Source organism: Acromyrmex echinatior, chromosome 6 (assembly GCF_024713525.1).
Source record: "Acromyrmex echinatior isolate Ae372 chromosome 6, ASM2471352v2, whole genome shotgun sequence".
Taxonomy (NCBI): Eukaryota; Metazoa; Arthropoda; class Insecta; order Hymenoptera; family Formicidae; genus Acromyrmex; species Acromyrmex echinatior.
In genome coordinates this window covers 9,952,159-9,977,137 of record NC_141857.1, presented here as the reverse complement: position 1 = coordinate 9,977,137, position 24,979 = coordinate 9,952,159, and the positions used below count along the sequence as shown (strand labels likewise).

Below are 24,979 nucleotides of genomic sequence, written 5' to 3'. Positions count from 1 at the left end.
TGTCCATATTCCTGATGTTGTTTTTCTTTCTCTATCTTTTGATTTTTGCAGACAGTAACGCAATTCAAATTCACCCATGCAATTTTAAGATTAAAAGCATTCTCAGTATCTAAACTAAAATAACCATTGACTAATATTATATAATTTGACCATATTGTGTAACTTAAACCAAATAAAATAAAATAAAATCTAAATATAAATTATTTGTACCTCTTTAATTGATGGTGTTTACAAATTGCAATAATTTCACAATCACCGAGATATTAAAACAGAATAACTATATCAAATATGTTATTTTCAAACGATTTAACAAACAATGATTACGATTAGAGACAAAAATATTATGTTGAAGAATATAGTAGAAAGAAAAGAAGGAGAACCAATTAAGAAAGAAATAAAGACTGTAATATCGGAATGTACGAATCAGGAAAAGATTTTATTTTGCTTGTTTAATTTATTGCCTTTTGATGTGAACCATTTCAGAAATTAGTCTTTTACTATATGAAGATTTATTATCTAAAATTTTTATCTCGTTCCATTTAAAATTATAATCATATTCCAAGCAGTAATTGGAAATTACTGATGGTGAGCGAGTCCTTTTATTAATATCATTTGCATGTTCATGTATTCTAGTTTTCAATTTTCTTTTAGTCTGGCCCACATATGTCGCATTACAAGAAATATTATATTCCTCTTGATGTGACTTATAATCTAAAACATCCTTTCCACGAGTGATATACTTTTGTAACGTATTAGGAATGATAAAGGATACCCTTCTATTTATGCCAAAGGCGATCGAAATAAAAGATTCTGAGATAGTTCTAACATAAGGTACTGTAAAGTATTGATCATTAGACGCAACTTTTTTGTTATTCCGTGTGGCATTGTTGCAATCCCTTAGAGATAAAGAAATTTTATTCTTGTCTATTTTTTTGATGGAATATAGGATGTGATAATAATAAGGCCTTGTCAACATATCATATCACATACAATCCCTTTTTTGTGGCATATCGGATACTGAGAGTTAAAGTTCAAAAATCTCTCGAAAAAGTCGATTTTTTTGTATCTGTCAAGCAAGATAACGTTATTTTTAACTATTATTCTTATGTCAAAAAAACTCAATATGTTCCCATTATTAACTTCAATTATGAATTGCAACCATTCATGTAAATAGTTACAAACGTCTAAAATTACATTCAAATATTCTTCTAGTGCTAAAAGAATGTCATCTACATATCTAAAATAGAACTTTAATTTACAAGGTAACCTTTGAATTGCCATCTCTTCCAGATCTGTAACAATTAAAGGATGGAGAAGGAAGAACAATATCAAGGATATTGTGGATGGACTTAAAATATTCGAGGAGGAATAAAATCGCTCTAACATTGCAAAAATTGTGAATAGAAATATGTGATAAAACTGTTATATCGATGTCGACGATTAAATCGCAAGTTTGTTTAGTTTTATTAAATTGTACACGAAGAATGACTCGATAGAGGTTGAATCGTATGATTATGTTTTTATATGTCTTCATATATTATACTTCTAATTTAATTTCTTATTATATTATATATTAGATTGATTTTCAACATTCGTCTAGTTGCGACTCGTAACCTTCAATTACAAAATAATTTTTATCATTTAAATATATGTATATGCATATATATATATATACAGGATGTCATAAATATACGGCCCCACTCGTCCTGAGCAGGTAGAATGGACTAAACTGAGTAGAAAAGTGCTCTACCATTTTGTAATGCTCGCAATAATTAACGAGATATTAACGTTTAAAGATAGTCGAATACGTGCGTCCGCTCGACTTACCATTGTCGAAGGTACGGCCCACCGAGCGAACGGCGCGCGAGCCGCGAGGAGCGGCCTAATAGGCGCGCCGCGCCATTTGAGCTTAGATGCTCGCGACGGTAAGCCCCGCGTTCGGCGGGCCGTACTTTCGGCAATAATAGATCGGGAGAACGTGCATATTCGGCTATCTTTAAACGTTAATATCTCGTTAATTATTGCATTATAAAATGGTAGAGAATTTTTCTACTCAGTTTAGAAACTCCACCTGTTCGGGACGAGTGGGGCCGTATATTCATGACACCCTGTGTATATATATATATATATATATATATGTATATATATATACATATATATATATTAGGTGTTGGAATTAATTCGTAGCGTTTTTTAATGAAAGAATGTTATTTATTTCACATGAGCATTAAAAAATACATTAATGAAAGTACTTCCCATCACTTGTAAAACGCTACGAATTAATTCCAACACCTAATATATGTATATATTATATATTATATATATATTATATATGTAATAAATCAAGGACAACAAAAAATTCTTATACTATTTTGAGATACTCGCTGTAAGTTTTGAATTAGAAAAGAAAATGTCTAAGCCAATATGCGGTTAAGTCGTGCCGCGCGCATTCGTAGGACGGCCCACATTCGGAGGCGGCGCGCAGAAAGGGGGAAGGAGTGCTTCATCGCCGAAAACTACAGCGAGTATCTCAAAATAGTATAAGAATTTTTTGTTCCCTTTGATCCATTCTCCGTTCCCAATGTGGCCCCGACCCATCTTAAGAAACACCCTGTATATATATATATATATATATATATATATATATATATATATATATACACAGTGCGACAAATATGTTTCCGGACACGAACCACATCTCAGCAACCAATGGCGACATCTGTGCGTTCAAACATGCATTTTAAAGGTTGAACATTTTGCTATCATCTGTCAAAGTTTCATTCATTTTGGTTGACATATAACGAAGATATGACAGTTCATGTCAAGATTTTGGTCGAGAAATTTTAATATGGAACAAAGAGCAGTGATTAAATTTAACGCAAAACTTGGTAAAAGTGCATCAGAAACATTCCGATCGATGCAACAAGTTTACGGCAGTCAATGTCTAGGTCGTACAGCTGTTTTTGAATGGCATAAGCGTTTTTTGGAAGGCAGAGAGACCCTTGATGATGACAAAAAATCAGGACGGCCAATTTTGGTTCGAACACCCGAAATGATCGAAAAAGTACGTGATTTTGTTGCAAACGACCGCAATGCATCACTAAAAATGATGGAGGAGGCTTTAAATATCAGTAGAGAAACGATTCGAACCATATTACATGAAGATTTGGATAAAACGAAGGTTTGTGCGAAGTTTGTTCCACACACATTAAGAAGCGATCAAAAACTTCATTGATTGTCCGTCAATGTTTGGCTCGAAATCGTGTCTCTGTGTTAAACCATCCACCGTATTCACCTGATTTGGCCCCCTGCGACTTCTCATTATTCCCAAAATTGAAATTGAAATTAAAAGGACGCTTTTTTGATGACATTCCGACCATCCAATCAGCTTCTATACAGGCAATTCCGCAAACTGAGCTAGAACATGCATTTGAATTATTATTGAATCGCTGTAACAAGTGTATTGAAGCCAGAGGAGAATATTTTGAATAATAAAACCAAAAAATATGGATATTGTTGTTTCAATTATGATTTTCAGGCCCTGTCCGGGAACATATTTGTCGCACTGTGTATGTCAAGGTCAAGGTCATCGGGACTGTCTCCCCTATTCGACATATTTATATCATTAATTCATATATTAAAAATTCTCAATCTTGATTGAAGGCTCCAAAGAATAAATCTTAAGAAGGTAGAAAGCTAATGTGAGCTAGCACACGTTGTTAATGTACTATATATTTCGAAAATAAAATTACAGACGTTTCGATCCTTATTATTGGATCATTTTCAATGTAATTATTTAAAAAATTCCATTATGTATATAATGGATTTACTCAAGAGGATAACGTTTTTGAGAGAAATATTACAGACAAAGTTGTAGCGCATAAAAAGATATTATTTACAGATATTAATTTAACCTCGGATGACATCGCAAGGTCAGGTCAAGATCAAATCAATGTTTCAAATGGAATACTCTATTTTTGATGCCAGAATTTAATAGCTGGTCAAGAATCAAGAATTTTTCAAAACATTGTAATAAAGTTATTTTTCATTAGGTACTTTTCGAGTTATATGGCTTGAAAGTTACAGTACCGCCGGCATTAGCATTACGCAATGTGTTCGATTAACAGCTAAAACCTCTTGAATATTGTTCAGGATTATGTTTTGGACAATATTTGTTAAGAACAAGGCCATTTGAGACTTACTTTTCTTATTTTAATTTTTGCACTAAAAATTCATTTTTGCGTAAAAATAATAATAAGACGTCATGGAGATTGTTTCCCTTATTTTCATTTTTACATATAAATGAATTTTTAAAAATGAAAATAAGAAAAACAATCTCCAATGACCTTGATCTTAACAAATATTATCCAGCACATGATCCTGAATAGCATTCAAAATATTTTAGCCGTCGGTAAGACACCTTGTATAATATTAATGATGGCGGTTACTGTAATTTTCATATCATTTTCAAGCTTTATAACTCGCAAAGCACTATGAAAAATAACTTTATTTTGGTGTTTTGAAAATCACTCGATACCAGCTATAAGATTCTGGAATCAAAAGCAGGTGTTCTATTTTAAAAAATCGATGATCTTGACCTGACTTTGGAAACATCACTCGAGATCAAACTGATAAGATTAGTAAATAGATCTTTTTGAGCCCTACAACTTTTGTCTGAAACTTTTTTGTAAAACTTATATTTTCCGAAATATTCAGGTGTCCTTACTTTTTTAGGATAGGTTATCTACAGGGTATCCCGAAAGTTTTTGCCGAATGCTTTTGTATAGATAGCGTGAACTAAACTGTCAAAAAGTCCTGTACCATTTTGCAATGCTCTCAATAGTTAACGAGATACTGATCGTTGAAGATAGCTGAATAAGTGCGTCCGTTCGGCCTACTAATGCTAAAGCGTACGCCCATTAATGACTCGGCACTCGGGCCGCGGAAAATAGGAATAGCTTAGCAGGCGCACCGTCAAGTCATGACATGGAGGCTCGCGGTGTGCGCGGCGCGGCGCGCTTGATAGTCAGGCATCCCCACTCTTAGCGCGCCAAGCAATTGCGATAGCAGATATTTGGCGCTTTAGAAATTAATATCTCGATTGCGAAAATTGGAAAATAGTTGAAAACTTTTCAAGAGCTCAATCTAGTTTTCACTTTGAAATGATTCGTTGCGCCAACCCACATAACAAGTTTCATTGGTTTAATTAATTAATATATTTTTTATGTTTACGCATATGACACGCATATGCATAAAAATTATATTATTTAATTAAACCGATGAAACTTGTTGTCTAATTATATACGTTTTGACCTACATTGTGTCATTCTCAATATTTATCAAATTAAAAAATTCATAACGATTATTAAAATCGGTACGTAGTATGAGTGTAAAAAAAACCGTGGATTAGCGCAACCGTTTTAAAGTGAAAATTAAATTGAGCTCTCGAAAAATTCTCAATCATTTCCCAATTTTTGCAATTGAGATATTAATTTCTAAAGCGCCGATTATCCGTCATCGCAATTGCTTGGCACTCTGGGAAAAGCTGCCTGGTTGTCAAACGCCTCATTCCGCGCATGTCGTCGCGAGCCTTCATGTCATGACTTGATGGGTGTGCCTGTCAAGCTATTTCCACTCCTTGTGGCCGCGTGCCGAGCCATTAATGGGCGTACGCTTTGGCTTATTCGCTTATTCGACAATCTTTAACGATCAATCAACCAAACAAACGCGCTTATTCGGCTATCTTTAACGATCAGTATCTCAGTTTAAACTACAAACATTGCAAAATAGAAGACTTTCTGACTCAGTCTGAGTCCGCTCTATCTATACAAAAGCGATTGACAAAAATTTTCGGACACCCAATATACAGAGAAAATTGCAAAAAGATAAAACGTAGTTTTCATTTTTATACTTTTTCATTACTCATTCACGATGTATTTATTCATTTGCTTAATGCAGATATTGTTCAAAATGTTGGCTTCTTGCAGCAATGTAAACATTGCATATGGACAGATCGTGTTGCAGCTAAACACTAATATAATAATGTTTGGTGCACTACAGTCTCGATTCGATCTCTCAATTGTTCTCTTGAGTTGATTGACAACGAATAAACTTCTTGCTTGAGGACCCCCCCACACAAAGAAGATCAGGTGGTGTTAGATCAGGTGATCAGGGTGACAGGTATTATTCCTCCACATCCAATCCATCGTTATGGAAAATGTCTATCTAACCAAGCTCGAGTAGTTATGTTATATGAGTTGGACACTCGTCGAATTGAAACCATATTTCAATCCGTTGCTACAAGTGAATGTCTTCTAAATAATCAAAAAAGTTGATCTCCAAAAAATTTGTATATCTAGCTGCATTCAATCTGTCGAATAAAAAAATGGTCCCACTAGACAAAAACAAATAAAAAAAGTTTTTAACTAAAAACAAAATTATTATTATCAAAACTCAACTAAAAGAAGAGCACAAAATATTCTTTGCGATATTTAATATATAATTACATTAATAAATAATTTAGATAATAATTATTTAACGTTTCGGTCACAATCTGGCTATCTTCAGTAAAATTACAAATATCCATAAAACAGAAATTTTACATAAATCTAACATTAAATTCAGCGGTCAAAAATATAAATATATATAAACGCATTCTTTCCTCTTGTAAGAATACATCGTAAACTTGGTAACAGCGCCAATTATCATATTGCAAATTATGTAGAACAAGAATTTCCAGATTCTAATTTAAAAAATTATAATATCGTTAATATCTTCTAGTCAATTTGATAAGGATTAATAATTCGTTACTTGTTTTACAGACAAAATGATGAATCTTAAGCACTTTCCTCACGCAGATGGAAATTCGTTGTGACATTGTGTATTATTATTTGTCCATATCTTCATATGTGTCCGCTATTTATATGTGTCAAAAGTTTAGATTATTCTAGAATTATTTTTAAGTGTGAGAGAGATCTTTCTTTAGAAAAGGCAGATAAACATCAGGTAAACCTTTAGTGTCACTTTGCTTATTGATACTACTTATTTGGCTTTTTATATATATATATCATCTCAGAAATTCTTCTTTTGACTAATGATTGTTCTGTGTCTAAAATTCTAACATTATCTCAATCCAATTCATGCATCTCATTAACTTGATGGCGTGAAACTACTGACATATCGGAAGTGGATCTTCTTATGTCTTTTTATGTTTTTTAATTCGAGTTTTTAATTTCCTTTTTGTTTGGTCAACGTAAGAAGACTCACAATCCAGATAATTTATCTTATAAACCACTCCTCAATGGTCTTCTTTACATAAGCGATCTTTTCCTGTTTTTTATAAATCTATTAAGTTTATTTATAGGTTTGTAAGCATATTAAAACCATGACTATATGATAATTTATTAAATTTTTCCAATACTTTACCTTAATATGGTATTACAAAAAACTTCTTTCTTAAATTATAGAATTAGAGTCGTTTTCATTATTATTCCAATCACTATTATTATCTAAATTGATTCTATTTTTTAAAGTTTTTATTCTATTTTTGATTGTTGAAAAAATGAATTCAAGAGGACAATCATTAATTAACAGAGTGTGAACTAAGTCTGAAATATTTTTTTTATGAAATTTCGGCTGGGATAGAAACAATATTCTGTCTAATTGCCCAATGATTATACCCCTTTTGTGCACTAATGAATGATAATTCATTTGAATAATAATTCAGATACCTGAATTGGTTGGTTTTTATATGGTATGTCGAAGATAATTCTTTCATCTTGTCTCATTAGTTTAACGTCTAAAAAATTAATACCAATTTCGTCGCCAAAGTCTACTGTAAATCTTATCCTTTCATGATACGAATTAAACAATTTAATTGACCGCTGAATTTAATGTTAGATTTATATAAATTCTGTGTTTTATGGATATTTGTAATTTTACCGAAGATGGTCAGATAGTGATCAGATGTTCAAAACGTCTAAATTATTTATTAATGTAATTATATATTAAATGTCACAAAGAATATCTTGTGCTGTGGTTTTATGCTCTTCTTTTAGTTAAGTTTTGATTTATAAACCACGTTTTTTATAATTATATATTATTATATTAATAATATTATTATTATTTTCGTGTATGATTTTAGCGACGATAATATTTTAGAGGCAATACAAGAATGAAACAACTACGTTTTGTCTATTTTGCGATTTTTTCCAAAATGAAGCAAAAACGAGTATATCTCTACAGGACTCTTTTTTTATTAGTTTATCAATCCCTTACACGCTTCCGAAGTTTTAATGTTTAAATTCCAGACATCCTGTATATATATATATATATATATATATATATATATACAGAGTGTAAATAATCGCCAAATATTTCATAGGCAGATAGAGCAGACTAAACTGAGTCGAAAAGTTCTCTACCATTTTGTAAGTTTCCCCAATAGTTAACGAGATATTAATCCCTAAAAATAGCCGAATACGCGCGCCTGCCCGGCCTATTACTGCGAAGTGTATACGTGCTCCGCGTCGTGCACACCGCCGCGAGTTTCCTTGGATGATGCGCTTGAACAAGCTATCCCCACTCCCCAATGTCCGCGCGCCAAGTGATCGGTAGGCGTATATACTTCGCAGTAGTAGACCAGGCGGACGCACGTATTCAGCTATCTTTAAGGATTAATATCTCATTAATTATTGGGGAAACTTACAAAGTGATAGAGGACTTTTCGACTCAGATTAGTCCGCTCTACATGTCCATGAAATATTTGACAATTATTTTCAGATACCCTGTATATATATGTATATATATCGGGTCATCTAAAAAGTATCCGCGGTTTTTGTCATTAGATGCTGTTGATGGTCAACACATCTAGTGACAAAAAACCGCGGATACTTTTTAGATGACCCAATATATATATATATATATATATATATATATATATATATATATATACAGGGTGTCTCAGAGCACCCGTACCACCCTTTTAAAAGGTAGGGATGTGTTTGTACAAAAAAATGGTTCAGACAAAATTTGCAGGATTTTGGGAGATCTATCTGATGGTGACCTTGAATTTGACCTTGAGGTCGACCTTGGGCATAACTCAAGGTCAAAGTACCGTTTTACAAATGTAAAACCTTATTCATGACATCACAAATGAAAATAGCGGAAAATTTTACGTCCGAATACGTTATCAAGCCTAGGTCAAAATTACCCTTAGAGGTCATGTGGAGGTCAAGTTACTTTTAGAGCACCCGTACCAACCTTCTAAAAGATATGGATGTGTTTGTACAAAAAATAGTTCAAACAATACTAGGTATTTACATAGCTATGATGCATCCATCTGCTGGTGAATTTGAATTCTACCTTTAGATTCATTTGTAGTCGTGTACATCGATTTTTAAAGATTCCTAATTATCAAGATCTTGAACAGTCGATGCCGCCTGTGTCAACGTTACCCAAGATGTACCACGTGGAGGTCACAAGGTCGGACTTACACCTCATCGGGGTGCTTTTTTAAGGTGGTTCCCCTTGCCGTCACCTTTGTTCGTACGCATGTGTTCAGTCTAGATTTTCGAAGTGTCCTCCACGTGCATGTATGAAGGCTGTTATTCTTCGTTGAAAATCATCCGTCACCCGACGAATTTCGACAGGATCTAGAGACTGAATGGCTTCTCGAATTCTGTTCTTCATGTCTTCTGAAGTCGTAGGTCGTTCGCGGTATACGAGGTCTTTTATTCTTCCTCACAAATAAAAATCCAAAATTGTAAGATCCGGTGATCGTGGTGGCCAGTTATGTGGACCATATTTACCTATCCATTGGCCGCGAAACATGCGGTTCAGTTGTTGACGAGCAATGACAGACGTGTGTGCTGGACATCCATCCTGTTGAAACTACATATTTAGACGTAGTTGAAGTGGAATATCTTCAAGTAAACGTGGGAGTTCGTTTTCGAGTAAATCGACTAAATTGAATTAAACTACACTAAACTAAACTAAACTGAACTGAACTGAACTCAACTAAACTAAACTGAACTAAACTTACTTGTTTGTTTTGCTTTTCTTCCTTTGCTCGCTTAAGAGTTTTATAAACTGTCGGTTTTTTTTTAGGTGCGTTTTATACCTAGGTAGGTAGGTACTTAGGTACTTCAATATTCGGGGATTATTATTCATTTATAGGTAGATATGTCTTACTCAAGCGAAGAAGCTGCGTTAATGTTGTCGGTTTTGGGTAGGGCTGGAAGTTTTTGCGAAGCTGAAAGAATGTGGCGAAATGAATATCCCGATCGTACACCTCATTCGCGCAATGTTTTCAGTCGTTTGCAACGGCGGATAATTCAAAAAGGTATCGTCCAACCGGATTATAATAAAGGAATGCAAATTCATCGTCCGCTTCGTGCAGTACGGGCACCTGATATAATTGCTTCTGCTCTTATAAATCCTACCGATTCTTTAAGAAGACGAGAAAGAGATAGTGGAATAAGTAGAAGCACTATCAGTAGAATTTTGTGAGAAAATTCATTTCATCCATATCGAATGTCACTTCACCAGGCCATGACATTGGACGATCATAGACAAAGACTGATATTCTGTAATTGGATTACTCAACAATTACCTACTTTCCATAGAAGTATCTTGTTTTCTGATGAGTGCACCTTCAAAAGTGACGGCGAAGTGAACACACATAATCTCCGTTATTGGGCGCAAGAGAATCCACATTGGTATCGAGAAATCGATCATCAACGTATCTGGAAAGTCAATGTTTGGTGCGGAATTGTTGATACGCATATCATCGGACCATTTTTCTTTGAAGAAAATCTAAACCGTTTTCTGTATGTCAATTTACTCGAAAACGAACTCCCACGTTTACTTGAAGATATTCCACTTTAACTACGTCTAAATATGTGGTTTCAACAGGATGGATGTCCAGCCCACACGTCTGTCATTGCTCGTCAACAACTGAACCGCATGTTTCGCGGCCAATGGATAGGTAAATATGGTCCACATAACTGGCCACCACGATCACCGGATCTTACAATTTTGGATTTTTATTTGTGAGGAAGAATAAAAGACCTCGTATACCGCGAACGACCTACGACTTCAGAAGACATGAAGAACAGAATTCGAGAAGCCATTCAGTCTCTAGATCCTGTCGAAATTCGTCGGGTGACGGATGATTTTCAACGAAGAATAACAGCCTTCATACATGCACGTGGAGGACACTTCGAAAATCTAGACTGAACACATGCGTACGAACAAAGGTGACGGCAAGGGGAACCACCTTAAAAAAGCACCCCGATGAGGTGTAAGTCCGACCTTGTGACCTCCACGTGGTACATCTTGGGTAACGTTGACACAGGCGGCATCGACTGTTCAAGATCTTGATAATTAGGAATCTTTAAAAATCGATGTACACGACTACAAATGAATCTAAAGGTAGAATTCAAATTCACCAGCAGATGGATGCATCATAGCTATGTAAATACCTAGTATTGTTTGAACTATTTTTTGTACAAACACATCCATATCTTTTAGAAGGTTGGTACGGGTGCTCTAAAAGTAACTTGACCTCCACATGACCTCTAAGGGTAATTTTGACCTAGGCTTGATAACGTATTCGGACGTAAAATTTTCCGCTATTTTCATTTGTGATGTCATGAATAAGGGTTTACATTTGTAAAACGGTACTTTGACCTTGAGTTATGCCCAAGGTCGACCTCAAGGTCAAATTCAAGGTCACCATCAGATAGATCTCCCGAAATCCTGCAAATTTTGTCTGAACCATTTTTTTGTATAAACACATCCCTACCTTTTAAAAGGGTGATACGGGTGCTCTGAGACATCCGTATATATATATATACATATATATGATATATATGTATATTATGAAATGGAAAGTTATCAGCTCGCGAACATCGTGGACGCGTGGAAGCCACTCGGGCGCCAGCTTTTCAAGTTGCTGAGCTACACGAGTAGGATATAAATACCGATTCTAACCCACGGATACAGCAATCAGCAGATGGCTCTAGTGGGTGGGGAGGGCGAAGTCACAGATGCTGAGTTCAAGGGAGGGGGAAGCGCGTCATCAGGACCTGTGTTAGAGGGGAAGAAGGAATTTGTTCCTTCACCCGTTGCGTCTCTCTTTAAACTATTGTCCTCTCCAATCCATTGTAAGATGCAGTTCTCTCTCTTCCACTCGTTCCAGTCCTATACTTATTATTTGCGCTCTCTCTTCTTCCCGTTGCGCGTTCCTTCTTTTCTTTTTTTTTTTGCACACAATTTTATTAAATAGATACGGTATTTACGATTTTTAATGATACGACTTAGAAATTAATTATGATATTTTTATGAATTTTTAATAATATAACCTAATAACACTAATTGTAATAATATTCTTGTTTTATCAATGTAATACAAATGGTCAAGCGCACTTTCTTATTGACTAATTCAATATTACTACGAAGGTACGAAGAAGAAGTGGCGAAGATACTAAAGATAAAATAATTTTAGAAGAAAAGAACATATATTTAAACATACATTTATTTATCATGTAATGCACTTGTCGTCCTTGCTTGGCAACCTGATGGCGCAATCATTTAATTTTCCACAATCTACTATGTGGATATCCAATTTTGCGCTAGATCGCAGTGATCACAAACCGCAGCGATAACCCCGTACGACACATTGAAGATTTCGCGCAAGCATTGCAAGGGGAAACGATCTTTACGACCCTCGATATCGTTCGAGCATACCATTAGATTCTTGTAGCAGAGGAGGATATTCCAAAGACGGCCATTACCACGCTGTTCGGCATGTACGAATTTCGGTACGGCATGAACGAATGTCGTTCGAATTAAGGAATGCGGCACAGACGTTCCAACGATTATCGACGAGGTACTGCGCGATTTTGATTTCTGTTACGCATACACGATATCCTCGTCGCATCGGCGTCAGTGAAAGAACATCAGGAACATCTGCAGAGAGTTTTTGAGAGACTGCGATATTATGGGATGATTATTAATCCCGCGAAATGTGTATTTGGCCAGGCAGAAGTAGAGTTCCTGGGTTACCTTGTAATCGAAGAAGGAATCCGTCCGCTGGCAGTGTGAGTCCAGGCGACTACAGAAGACCGTGAAAGGGACAGTAAAAGATTTAAGAAGGTATCCAGCATGATAAATTTTTATAGGCGTTTCTTGCCAAGAGCTGCAGAGATTATTTGCGCTGCTTAACGATCTCCTATACGGAAAAAAAGGACACCGATGTCGTGGAAGCCGCAGACCGAGTAAGCGTTCAAAACATTGAAAAAGAGTTTAACGCAAGCTGCCCTTCTTATGCACCCGAAAATTGACGCCGAACTCGCACTGTTTACTGACGTGAACACAGCATCAGTGCGGCGTTACAGCAGCGGAGCGACAACGGCTAGGAATCCTTAGCTAAGATAGTTTCTTCTTGAAGAAACTAACCCAACCAAAATTAAATACAGCGCATACATTCAATAAGGAGCTTCTAGCTATTTATCTCACTATTAAGCATTTTCAGCATATGCTGGAAGCGCGGACATTCTATGCGGCAATCTACACGAATCGTAAGCCACTGGTTTTTGCGTTTCGGCAGAAGCCCGAAAGGAGCATGTCACGCCACTTCCGCCACTTCGATTTTATTGGCCAGTTTACCACTGATGTCCGGGATGTAGCAGGCGCAGATAACGTCGTGGCGGATGCACTTAAGGATCGAGAAGCTGAGGTTATCTTTGGACTACGCTGCACTAGCGGAGTCACAGAGGGACGATGAGAAGCTCGAGAGCTACTTGCAACGGGAGTCCGGTCTCAAATTGGAAGAATTAACGATCCCTGAAGTGGGAGTACAAGCATTCTGTGATATGGCAACGGAAATACCACGACCGTTCCTGACGAAGTCTTTTCGGCGGATTGCTTTCGACTTGGTCCACAATTTAACTCACCCAGGCAACGCTCAATCTCATGGCACAGCGCTATGTACATCTACATGGATATAATTGTAATGCCCAGTCTCTTAGGACAAGCTTATTCTGAGTTATTGACTTGATATGCATCGACCGTTTTACGCGGTGGCTGGAGGCAATGAGAGGCTGAAACGATGGCAAAGACATTTTATGAGGGATGGATCTGTCGTTTCGGAATACCTCTCAGGATGACTATGGACCGGGAACCCCAGTTCAAGTCTCATCTTTTCTGACGCCTGAATAAACTTTTACAAACGCTGCACTTGAGGACAACGATATACCACCCACAGGCGAATGATATGATTGAGTGGTTTCACAGAGAATGTTTGTCTGTCGTGATACATCGAAGACGACATTGCAGGCAATCTATAACAGATCTGGTCATCAGTCGTGGAGAAAAGTATTTTGTCGTACTTACTCACGACAAAAATACAACGACGTTTCTATCGACTGTTTAAAACCAGCTATATTATTAGGTGTACTTTGTTTCCGCCGTTTTTTTTCCGAAATTCGAGGTTTTATTGTAAAAAACTGGTTATACATTTATGATTCAAAGTATTGTCCATCGCTGGCCATTACTTTCTCCCATCTTTCGGGCAGCGTACGAATCCCGCGTCGAAAAAACTGGTCATTTTTTGAGGCGATCCACGAATCGATCCAATTTTTTACTTTTTCATAGGATCGGAAGTGCTACTTCATATTAAATTCATGAGGTGTATAGGCAATATACAAGCTATAATAGATTCTCTATTTCCGATTTTGCTCTTTTTGTTTTTTCTTTTTCTTTTCATGACGTAAATCACTGGCAAGAGGGTCCTGTAGCGATAATTTTATCACCACGATTATTATATAGGAAAAGATGCGAATTTCCAAGAAACGCATATTGTTGCCCGACACACAGGCCGTTTATGCACACATACAATGTTGCTTATACACACAACGTTTCGGTGGAATAGACATTTAAATGCTTCTGCTATTTTTTATGACAGTTCGCATCAATTTCTTTTCTCGCAATGTATCGCAAGTCAGAACGAAATGCATATATTAAATTATGTAGCTATAAATCATATTTTTGTAATTAGGATTTTCCGTGATTTGAAGAAACTTATTTGAATGTAACGAAAAATATAATTAAACTGTAACCTGCGTAAAAACAATATTTTTACGAGAAATTCTCCTAACGGCATATACCACAATGTGTGTGTATATTTATAATATTTAATATGTGTATATATATATATATATATATATATATATACAGGGTCCGCCAAAATGATCTCCCACATTTTAATCTTTAATAAAAACGCCATTGTAAATGCTATTTAGATTTTATTTTTATTAACTGAAAATTTATGCTATGCCATTTGTTTTTATTGAGTTTTGAAAATTACAGAGTCCAAGTGGCGACCATTTTTTTCGATACACATTCGAAGCTGATTTCTAAAAGTTTCCATCACTCGAGCAATAATTTGAGGCGATATTCCTGTAATTTCTTGGCGTATTGCTGCTTTCAATTCGTCAATGGTTCGGGGGTGGTGTTGAAAAACCTTCGCTTTCAGGTAGCCCCAAAGGAAAAAGTCGCATGGGGCAAGATCGGGTGAACGCGCAGGCCACCCAACGTCTCCACGTAACGAGATTACGCGTCCTGGAAACATTTCCCTTAAAACGTCCATTGTCCTTCTTGCCGTATGAGCCGTAGCTCCATCCTGTTGAAACCACACATCCGAATGTTCAAGTTCTTTAAGTTTTGGTCACCCGATCTTGCCCTATGTGACTTTTTCCTTTGGGGCTACCTGAAAGCGAAGGTTTTTCAACACCACCCCCGAACCATTGACGAATTGAAAGCAGCAATACGCCAAGAAATTACAGGAATATCGCCTCAAATTATTGCTCGAGTGATGGAAACTTTTAGAAATCAGCTTCGAATGTGTATCGAAAAAAATGGTCGCCACTTGGACTCTGTAATTTTCAAAACTCAATAAAAACAAATGGCATAGCATAAATTTTCAGTTAATAAAAATAAAATCTAAATAGCATTTACAATGGCGTTTTTATTAAAGATTAAAATGTGAGAGATTATTTTGCCGGACCCTGTGTATATATATATATATATATATATATATATATATATATAGGGTGTCCTATTTTAACTTTGATCGAAATATCTCGAAAATTTTAAAAGATACGCAAAAATATTTGAGACAAAAATTGTAGGATTTGAAAAGGTTTATTTATTAATTATATCTGTTTGACATTGGGTAGCATCGCTGAGGTAAGAAAAAAGTCGCTTTGAATTTTTTAATTAAAACTCCTTAAATTTTGTCACATAATTATAGTACTTCCTTTCCAAAACACTATAATTTAAATCACTTTGGTCAGCCATTTTGAAGAGATTTATATGGTAAGATGTCCAGCCAAAAAATTGTCCAATCAACCACGAAAATTGATGGTTGTACTAATGCAAGATCGAGGGATTCAGCTAATGAAAGTAAGATCGAGAGATGATCCGTGTGACTAAGGCAAGATCGAAAGAGAAGTTGTAGTAGAGACGTGTAAAGATGTCTCACCTTGCAACTCTCTAAAGCAACTCGACAAATGCTTTCGCTGTAGCGTCGGAATTTCGCGTACACGCCGTATTTATCGCTGATAATACACTGTGTGCAATAAAGGCAATCAAAACTTTATGCGATTGTTTATGGCAATTGAACTTCTTGTATCGAGTAGATACAATAAATCTCGATAATATTAAAATAGTTAATCCAAAGTGAATTATATTAGAAGAGACCGGGGACAAAAGTAACAATTTGACCGAATTGATATAACAGTTAAAATATAATATTCAAAAAGTATACAGGGTTGGCCATATTCGACGGAAAGACCTTGAACCCTATTAAATGATTTTTAAAATGAACAGCAAAAAATGTGTTTTTTTCCCATGATTGAAAAAAAACATCTTTCCGTCGAATATAGCCAACCCTGTATATCTTTTTAGATGGAGAGAGAGAGAGAGAGAGAGAGAGAGAGAGAGAGAGAGAGAGAGAGGGAGAGAGGGAGAAGAGAGGGGGAGTGGGGAAGGGTGGAGGGGAGGGGGAGAGCGAGAGCGAGAGCGAGAGAGAGAGAGAGAGAGAGAGAGAGAGAGAGAGAGAGAGAGAATTTATGTAGCTACAAAATTTTTTTTGGTTAATTCTTTTATGTAACTAGAAAAACAGTTAGGTTTGTTAAAAGACTATAAGAAGTTTTGATACAATCATTACCCGGGATGATTGAAACAGCAGAGGGAGATAATTCTATCACATTTGCCAGAAGTATATAACACAATCACATAAGTCATACTACTTGCAACTGCACGAATGGACAACTGATCCTTTATAACTTCTTTAAATGTCTATTTGTATAAAGACACTTCTTTTGTGCAATTATTCTCTTAATCAGTCTTATGTTTTCTTATTAGTGGCATTGCATGAAGAAAAGTACAAGTAATATTGCAAAATAATTGTATAAAATCAAATAGAGACAATTTTTTTTAGGGACAATTGTGTTACGTTACAACTCTCCCAGGCATCGATGTTAATATTGTCCCCTATTAGTATATTGTGACTCATAGAAAATTTTTTAAATAAAGACCTCAATAAAAATAAACTTATACTATATGTGCAAACCATTAAAGCAGATAACCATTAAAACATATTAAGGTAATACATTATAACGTTTATTATAACGAAAAAAAAGATATTTTAGATTTTGTACACGTAATAAAACTTACTCGATGCACGAAAAAAATAATTTTTGCTTCACTCGTTTACTTTCCGTGAGAACCAACATGTAACGAATGATTCAATGATACCGATTTATCTCTCTACAAAATTTTATCACGCATACACAGATCTATTATGTGTAGTTTAAGAAATATTAACGATGTTATTATTGTACTCTGTTACCTTTGTCCCCAATCTCTCCTATATTTACATATTTACGCGCACACACACACACACACACACACACACACACACACACACACACACACACACACACATCATGTAAGTCAATGTACAAATGTAAATAATGTAAAGAAATTTATTTTTGGGTCTTATATTAATCCGATATATAATATTACGCATCGTAAATGCTCTACAATAATAGCATTTACCACAAAATCTTATTTATTCTATAGTTCAAGTAAAAGTAACGAATCTAATAATAAATGATCTTTATAAAAGCAAAGTGAAATTCGCAAACATGGTTTAAGAAAGCAATAAAACTATTTGTGATTTTCATCTGTGAAAAAATAATAGTTTAATCGCGGTGTTTCTTTTTTGTTATCTGGCATGCAAATGTAGCTCTATGAAAAATGAAAAATGGGCCAAACCATGTTGAAAAAAATCGCTCCAAGAACTTTCCAAACTTTATTCAGCTTTTCTTTTTTTTTTTGTAACGTTAATTTTTTTCACAGCGCGAGAAGAATAGTATACAGAGCGCAAGAATCCCACTCATAAATACATTCTTAAACGTATGATTTTAATAAAGTGTTTATTGAGGATCAAGGACAGGGAATAATCAAGGATTACATAAGAAACTTTTCAGAAATTTCTAAATAATTGTTTCAGGTTTTTACGTCTAAGTCTTTATTTTTTATTATAATAAAAAGATTTATCACATGGCGAATTTTAAAAAATAAAATACAGTCTTTGTTGGAAAGGTTTCTAAAGATCACTATATCTATATCTAACATGAAATAGCCAGGATTTTCGAATATGACAAGTAGCAATATGCAGAAAAAGAACACAAACGCTTTTCTGTGTAGACTTAATAAATACATCATCATATTAAGTATCACTATATTAAATATTGGGAGTACAAATTAGTTTGGTTCATTTTCCAAAAGATGATTCCAGCTGTTGTGAATGGTACATAGTGACAATTGATTTTGGCGTTTTCAGAGAGGTTAGACATCTGCTAATAATATTCAGTTTATATCGCTTTGAGTTTCATACAAAAACCTTGATTTTTACTGTGTTTGAAATGTCGAATTTTGTGTTAACCAAACAGCATTTGCGGGAGGTTCTAATTTTCTGCTTTAATTGGAAGAAAAGTGCAGCTGAAGCCCCATCGAATGCTTGTCAAAGTTTATGGTGACATTGCTCCAACTGATAAATTATGTAGGGAATGGTTTCGACGTTTCAAGGATGGAGATTTCAGCGTTGAAGACAAGCCTCGCTCTAGACAAAAAAATTCGAAGACAAAGAATTAGAGGCATTACTCGAAGAAGATCAGAGTTAAACGCAAGAGGAGCTTGCAGAATCATTGGGAGTAACTCAACAAGCCGTTTCTGCACGATTGAGAGCCATGGGAATAATTCAAAAACAAGGAAATTAGATACCTTATAAACTGAAATCGAGAGACGTTGAAAGGCGATTTTTCACTTGCGAACAGCTGATTCAAAGACAACAAAGAAAAGGTTTTTTGCATCGGATTGTGACTGGAAATGAGAAGTGGATATTCTATGACAACCCCAAGAAGAAAAAATACTACGCTAAGCCCGGTCAATCGTTGCCATCGACCTCAACATCAACACCAAAGCCGAACATTCATGGTTCGAAGATCATGCTCTGTATCTGGTGGGACCAAAAGGGTGTTGTTTATTATGAGCTGCTGAAACCTGGCGATTCCATTACGGGCGATCGGTATCGGCTACAATTGATTCGTTTGAGCCGTGCATTGCAAGAAAAATGGCCGGAATACGAGCAAAGACATGATAAAGTTATTTTTTTCCATGACAACGCTCGGCCTCATGTCGCTAAAGTCGTAAAAAAATATTTGGAAATGCTCAAATGGGATGTTTTACCGCACTCACCGTATTCTCCGGACATTGCTCTTTCTGATTACTGGTTGTTCCGAAGGATGCAGCACGATTTGGCAAGGTCATCGGTTCACTTCTTGCGCAGAAATCGAAAATTGGTTCCAAAATTGGATCACCTCCAAAGACGAGTCATTTTTTCGAGATGGAATTCGAAAACTGCCTGAGAGATGAGGAAAAGTAATAGCCAGCGATGGACAATACTTTAATTAATCTGTTCATTCATTTTGTTTTGAAATAAAAAAATGCATTTTTGAACACAAAAAATGAACGGAACTAATTTGTACTCCTAAAATATATCATCCGAATTACTATTCTGATTATACAAATAACACATTTGACTAATATCAGTAGTTAATTTTTTGCAGGTGGTTGCGCGGCGTTCGGACATACTTGTTATGGTGGTTATGGTAAAAGATTTGATTCGACTGTGGAACGCAACAGTTTACAAAACAGCATCACCCGGAATATTCAAGAATCTAAAGTACCATTGTCAAATGTCGAATTATTTTACATTCTTCCGAACGACGAATTTCGGGAACGATCTGATCAGTCTTTTATGAGGACTCACAGAGACACTCAACAAGTCAATGTTCATCCTCTATCGTTTTTAGTGGATCACTGGGTACGTACTTCTAGGATTGATTTATAGAATATAAAAGATAATTCTAGACAGGAAATAAAGTTCTTTGAAACATCATTCCTTACGATCGAAAAATAAAGAATAAAACTGTTATGTCAGTAGAGATTACTCTGCGTTTTTTACAAGTTACGAAACATTAAAAATAAGAAAGGATATTTTAGCTATTTAAATGGCAATAGAAAAGACAATAAGGACAAGGATATCTAAAGAGACATGCTGTATTTTTCAGATAGCGTTGCATCGTCGCCGACATCATACAAATATGGACATTACTAATAAGTAAAGGGAGATGAATTACCGTATACCAAAATTAAGCAGTTTCGTAAATATTCATCTATATCCAAAAGAAAATATCGATGCTATTATTATGATTTTAATTTAGTTACGCGTATCACATCTGAAAAAAATTATTTATATTAAGATTTCAATTTTTTTATACGCAAATTTACAAATACTCGCATATTTAATTTGATATCTTCTTTTCAATTTTTTCCGTAATAATGCGACAATCACGGATTGATGGCAACGGATTGCGACAATCACGGTTAGATTATAGATTTATATAATTTATTATAGCAACATTAAACAAATCATTTTAAAAAACTATTATAGACATCTTTTAAGTTACTCTATACTCGCTCCCATATTTTAAAAGTGATGCAACTAAAAACATGATTTTCAAATTATTACTATGGATGAATTAAATAATTAAATAAATATTGTTCTACCAATAAAAAAAAATGAACTAATTTATCTTCAAACGATGTAAGAATCGTCCCAATTTAAAAGAGATGGTTTAAAAAAATCGTCAAAACCATTGTCACAACTCAATATTGTTGGTTTTTTAAGATTATGAAATGAAAATGTGAAAAAAAAGAAAATAAAAATTACATTAAATTATGTTATATCCCAAAATTATCTGTTTTACTGATTTAATAGAACTTATATATTTTATGTGTCATCAATACATCACTATATACTATTACGTCAATACCGTACGCACATATACAAGATATCTTATTTTAAATGATAGTTTTAAAAATCTATCTTTTGAATAGTTGATTTTAGAGAAAAATGTTTCAGACGCACAAAAATATTATGATTTTAAAAATGGCATAAGAAGATATAATTTGACTTTAAGACTTTAAGTCAAGACAAGGTCACTTCGAACTTATTAAATGGAATTTTTTACTTTTCATTATATATTCTCGTAATTTACTTCGAGAGATTTCAAAACACTATAATAAAATTATTTTTCCGCTTTAAAGAGAAACAACTTCCAATGGCCTTGATCTTTACAAATGTTATTAAGGTCATATCTTGAATAACATTCAAGAGATTTAGTTATTGGTCAGACACCTTGAATAATACCGGTGCGGCGGTATTATAACATTCAATTTTTGTAATACAAAAAATTATATGAAAAAAGAATTTTGTTATAATATTTTGAAAAGCTCTCGAGATAAGTTATGAGAATATATAATAAAAAATAGGAGGTTTCATTTAAACAATTTAAAATGAATTTGCTCTATCTATGACAACGCCACACAAGGTTAAATGGATACTTTTTATGTCATCCCTTGAAGTCGTAGAACTTTTATCTGAAATTGAATTTTTTTCTTTCTAAAATACATTGTTCAAAAGATAACGACATGAGGTCATCATTTAAAATGGGATATTTTGTATATAAATTTTTGCAGAAAATTTATGTACTACATGGGCTGAAAAGTCCCGGGATTTTTCAATAGGTGGCGCCACTAGAAAATGAACATGATTCATTTCGAGAGGTTCATTTGTTACTAGTTTATGTATGAAGTTTCATGACATTTCGTTCATTCGTTTACAAGCTACAGTCGTTTAAGTGGCGTTACTTTCGCTTTCGTAATAAAAATGGAAAAATAGGAATATCGCATCTTGATCAAACATTATTTTTTGATGGGAAAAACTTCTGAACAATCATTGAAATGGTTGCAGAAATGTTATCCCACATCTGCTCCTTCGAGAACAACAATTTATCGGTGGTTTAGTGAATTTAAAATGGGTTGTACAAGCACCGAAGACACACCTCGCTCTGGAAGGCCAAAAGAGGCTACGAATGCGGAAATAGCAAAGCAAGTGCATCGAATCGTTTTGAGTGATCGTAAAATGAAGTTGCGCGAGTTAACTGAGGCCGTGGGCATCTCAAAAGAACGGGCAGGATACATTTTGCACGATGTTTTAGAGATAAAAAAGCTATCGGCACGATGGGTGCCGCGTACATTTGCTGACCATCGACCAAAAACAGCAGCGCGTTTATTATTCAACGGCCGGTTTGACGTTGTTGCAGCGTAATCGAGCGGACTTTTTTCGACGTTTTGTGACGATGGATGAAACGTGGGTCCATTACCATACGCCTGAGTCCAATAGGCAGTCTGTAGAGTAGCTGAAAAGCCACGAAAGCCAACCAAAGCGACCAAAAGACTAATGCTTGGCCGGGAAGGTTATGGCCTCCGTTTTTTGGGATGCGCATGGCATAATCTTCATCGATTACCTGCAGAAAGGAAAAACAGTTACGAGAGAGTATTATGCAGCGTTATTGGACAAACTGAACGATGAAATAAAGAAAAATGGCCTCATATGGCGATGAAAAAAGTTCTGTACCATCACGATAACGCATCGTAACACACGTCCTTGAAAGCGATGGTCAAATTGGATCAATTACGATTCGAATTGATTGCTCACCCACCGTATTCTCCAGACTTGGCCCCCAGCGACTATTATCTGTTCCCAAACCTCAAGCGGTGGCTCCAGGGAAAGAGATTCACATCGAATGAGGAAGTCATCGCGGAAACCGAGGCATATTTCGAAGGCTTGGACGATTCGTACTACAGAAAGGGCATCGAAATGTTGGAAAATCGCTATACCAAGTGTATCGCTCTCGAAGGCAACTATGTTGAAGAATAAATATAACTTTGCCCAAAAAACGCTTGTTTTCATTAAAAATCCCGGGACTTTTCAGCCCATGTAATATGTACTATATGTAATACTAAATTTTAAAAATATGTGAAATATATATATTGTAGTAATCTGTTGCACATAACGTTATGATTCATTTTTATAAAATAAAGGTATGCAGGTTAGATAATTATAATTTACTTACTTATTAATAATTAACCTTATTAATAATTATAATATATTATATTAAGGTAACTGGAGTCTATATGCTCCTATTAAGCTTTGTGATATTATGAGGAATTAGATATTTAATTGTAAATCTAATTCTAAGAACTCTACGTCATTTCTTCGTATAATCTAATAGTTTGTAGACTATAATTTCGTAAGTATAGTTTATAGAACTTTTATATCAAGTAAATGTTTTTATGACTTGACAGTGATTAAAACGCCATATTGGATTAAGAAATAGTAAAGAAGATCTAAATTTCAATCGAAAATGTTTTTCGTTCTCGGCATAATTTCCACATTCTAGACTAGCATTAATGCATATGCTTTCATTCTGGAAAAGGATTTCTAAATCTGTAAAAGTAATATATACGACATTATTTTACCATAATTATTTCGTGTAATTAGTAAAACAGACGACTTTGGGATCCTAATAAGAATATATTCTTTTCGATATTATTTGATTAATTAATAATTTTAAGTTAAATTAAAAAACAGCTTTTTTTATTTTTTTGAAAAACTTTTATTAATGTATATCGCTTTTGGAATAAGAATAATAACATCTTTATGTACAATATTTGCTATTTGAGTATAGTTTAAATGTTCAACATATATTTCAATGGTTCTTACACATTACAGACTACATTCGATTAAACGTTAAGGTGTTGTTTCTCTTGAAATTCTTCTTTGAGGTGATGTTATTTTCAGTAAATAAGCGCGAATGCTGCGTAAAATTTGTTGATCACGTGATTCATATCGTGTGATAGCAATGTATTCCTCATTTTATTGTTCGCTCGTGGAAAATAAATGACTTTTTGTAATCAAATAATATTAAATTGTGGAAATTTATGGAATGGTATATATTATGATAACTTATCGCATCTGGCATTAGAATTAATTTTTGCGAAATAAATATTAGCTGATTAGAATAATGTCAAGTGTGTCATTCAACTATTATATTAAGATAACCCGAACCCTACATACCCCTAATAAGCTTTACAATTTTTTCTAATTTTTTACTGATTTAAAAATTGGAAATTAGTGATAATATTCGAAAGAGAAATATTTCTGAACGTTAATAAAAAGTATGAGACATATTGAGTATGACAAATATTTATATAAGTGCAATAATTATAAAAATTATACCAAAGGAGGCATATATCAAAGGAACAACAGATTGAATTGGCAGGATATTAAACAAATACAATATCCGAATAAATAATAAACTATCTTCAAACCACCCAAAAAGATAGGACAAATCCTAAGAAATCCTAAAGATCATAGACCTCCACTCAGCTCCGCAGGAGTAATACCTTGTTTCTGCGAGCAAGCGTTGGAGAAACTG

At 34.7% G+C, this 24,979-nt stretch overlaps 1 protein-coding gene across 2 annotated transcripts in view; it reads left to right on the top strand.

Moving 5' to 3' along the window:
- The window catches only part of LOC105144073 (uncharacterized), a 57,433-nt gene extending 32,867 nt beyond the window's left edge, over nt 1-24,566 (top strand). The window contains exons 2-3 of one of the 2 annotated variants that reach the window (XM_011052740.2): nt 20,201-20,457; nt 20,709-24,566. In XM_011052740.2, the coding sequence (XP_011051042.1) occupies nt 20,201-20,457; nt 20,709-20,768 (317 nt within the window). In that variant the 3' untranslated portion in view covers nt 20,769-24,566. Of the gene's footprint in view, nt 1-20,200; nt 20,458-20,704 lie in introns of both variants that reach the window. The other variant, XM_011052741.2, reaches the window with a different exon arrangement.
- Nucleotides 24,567-24,979: the final 413 nt, after the last annotated feature.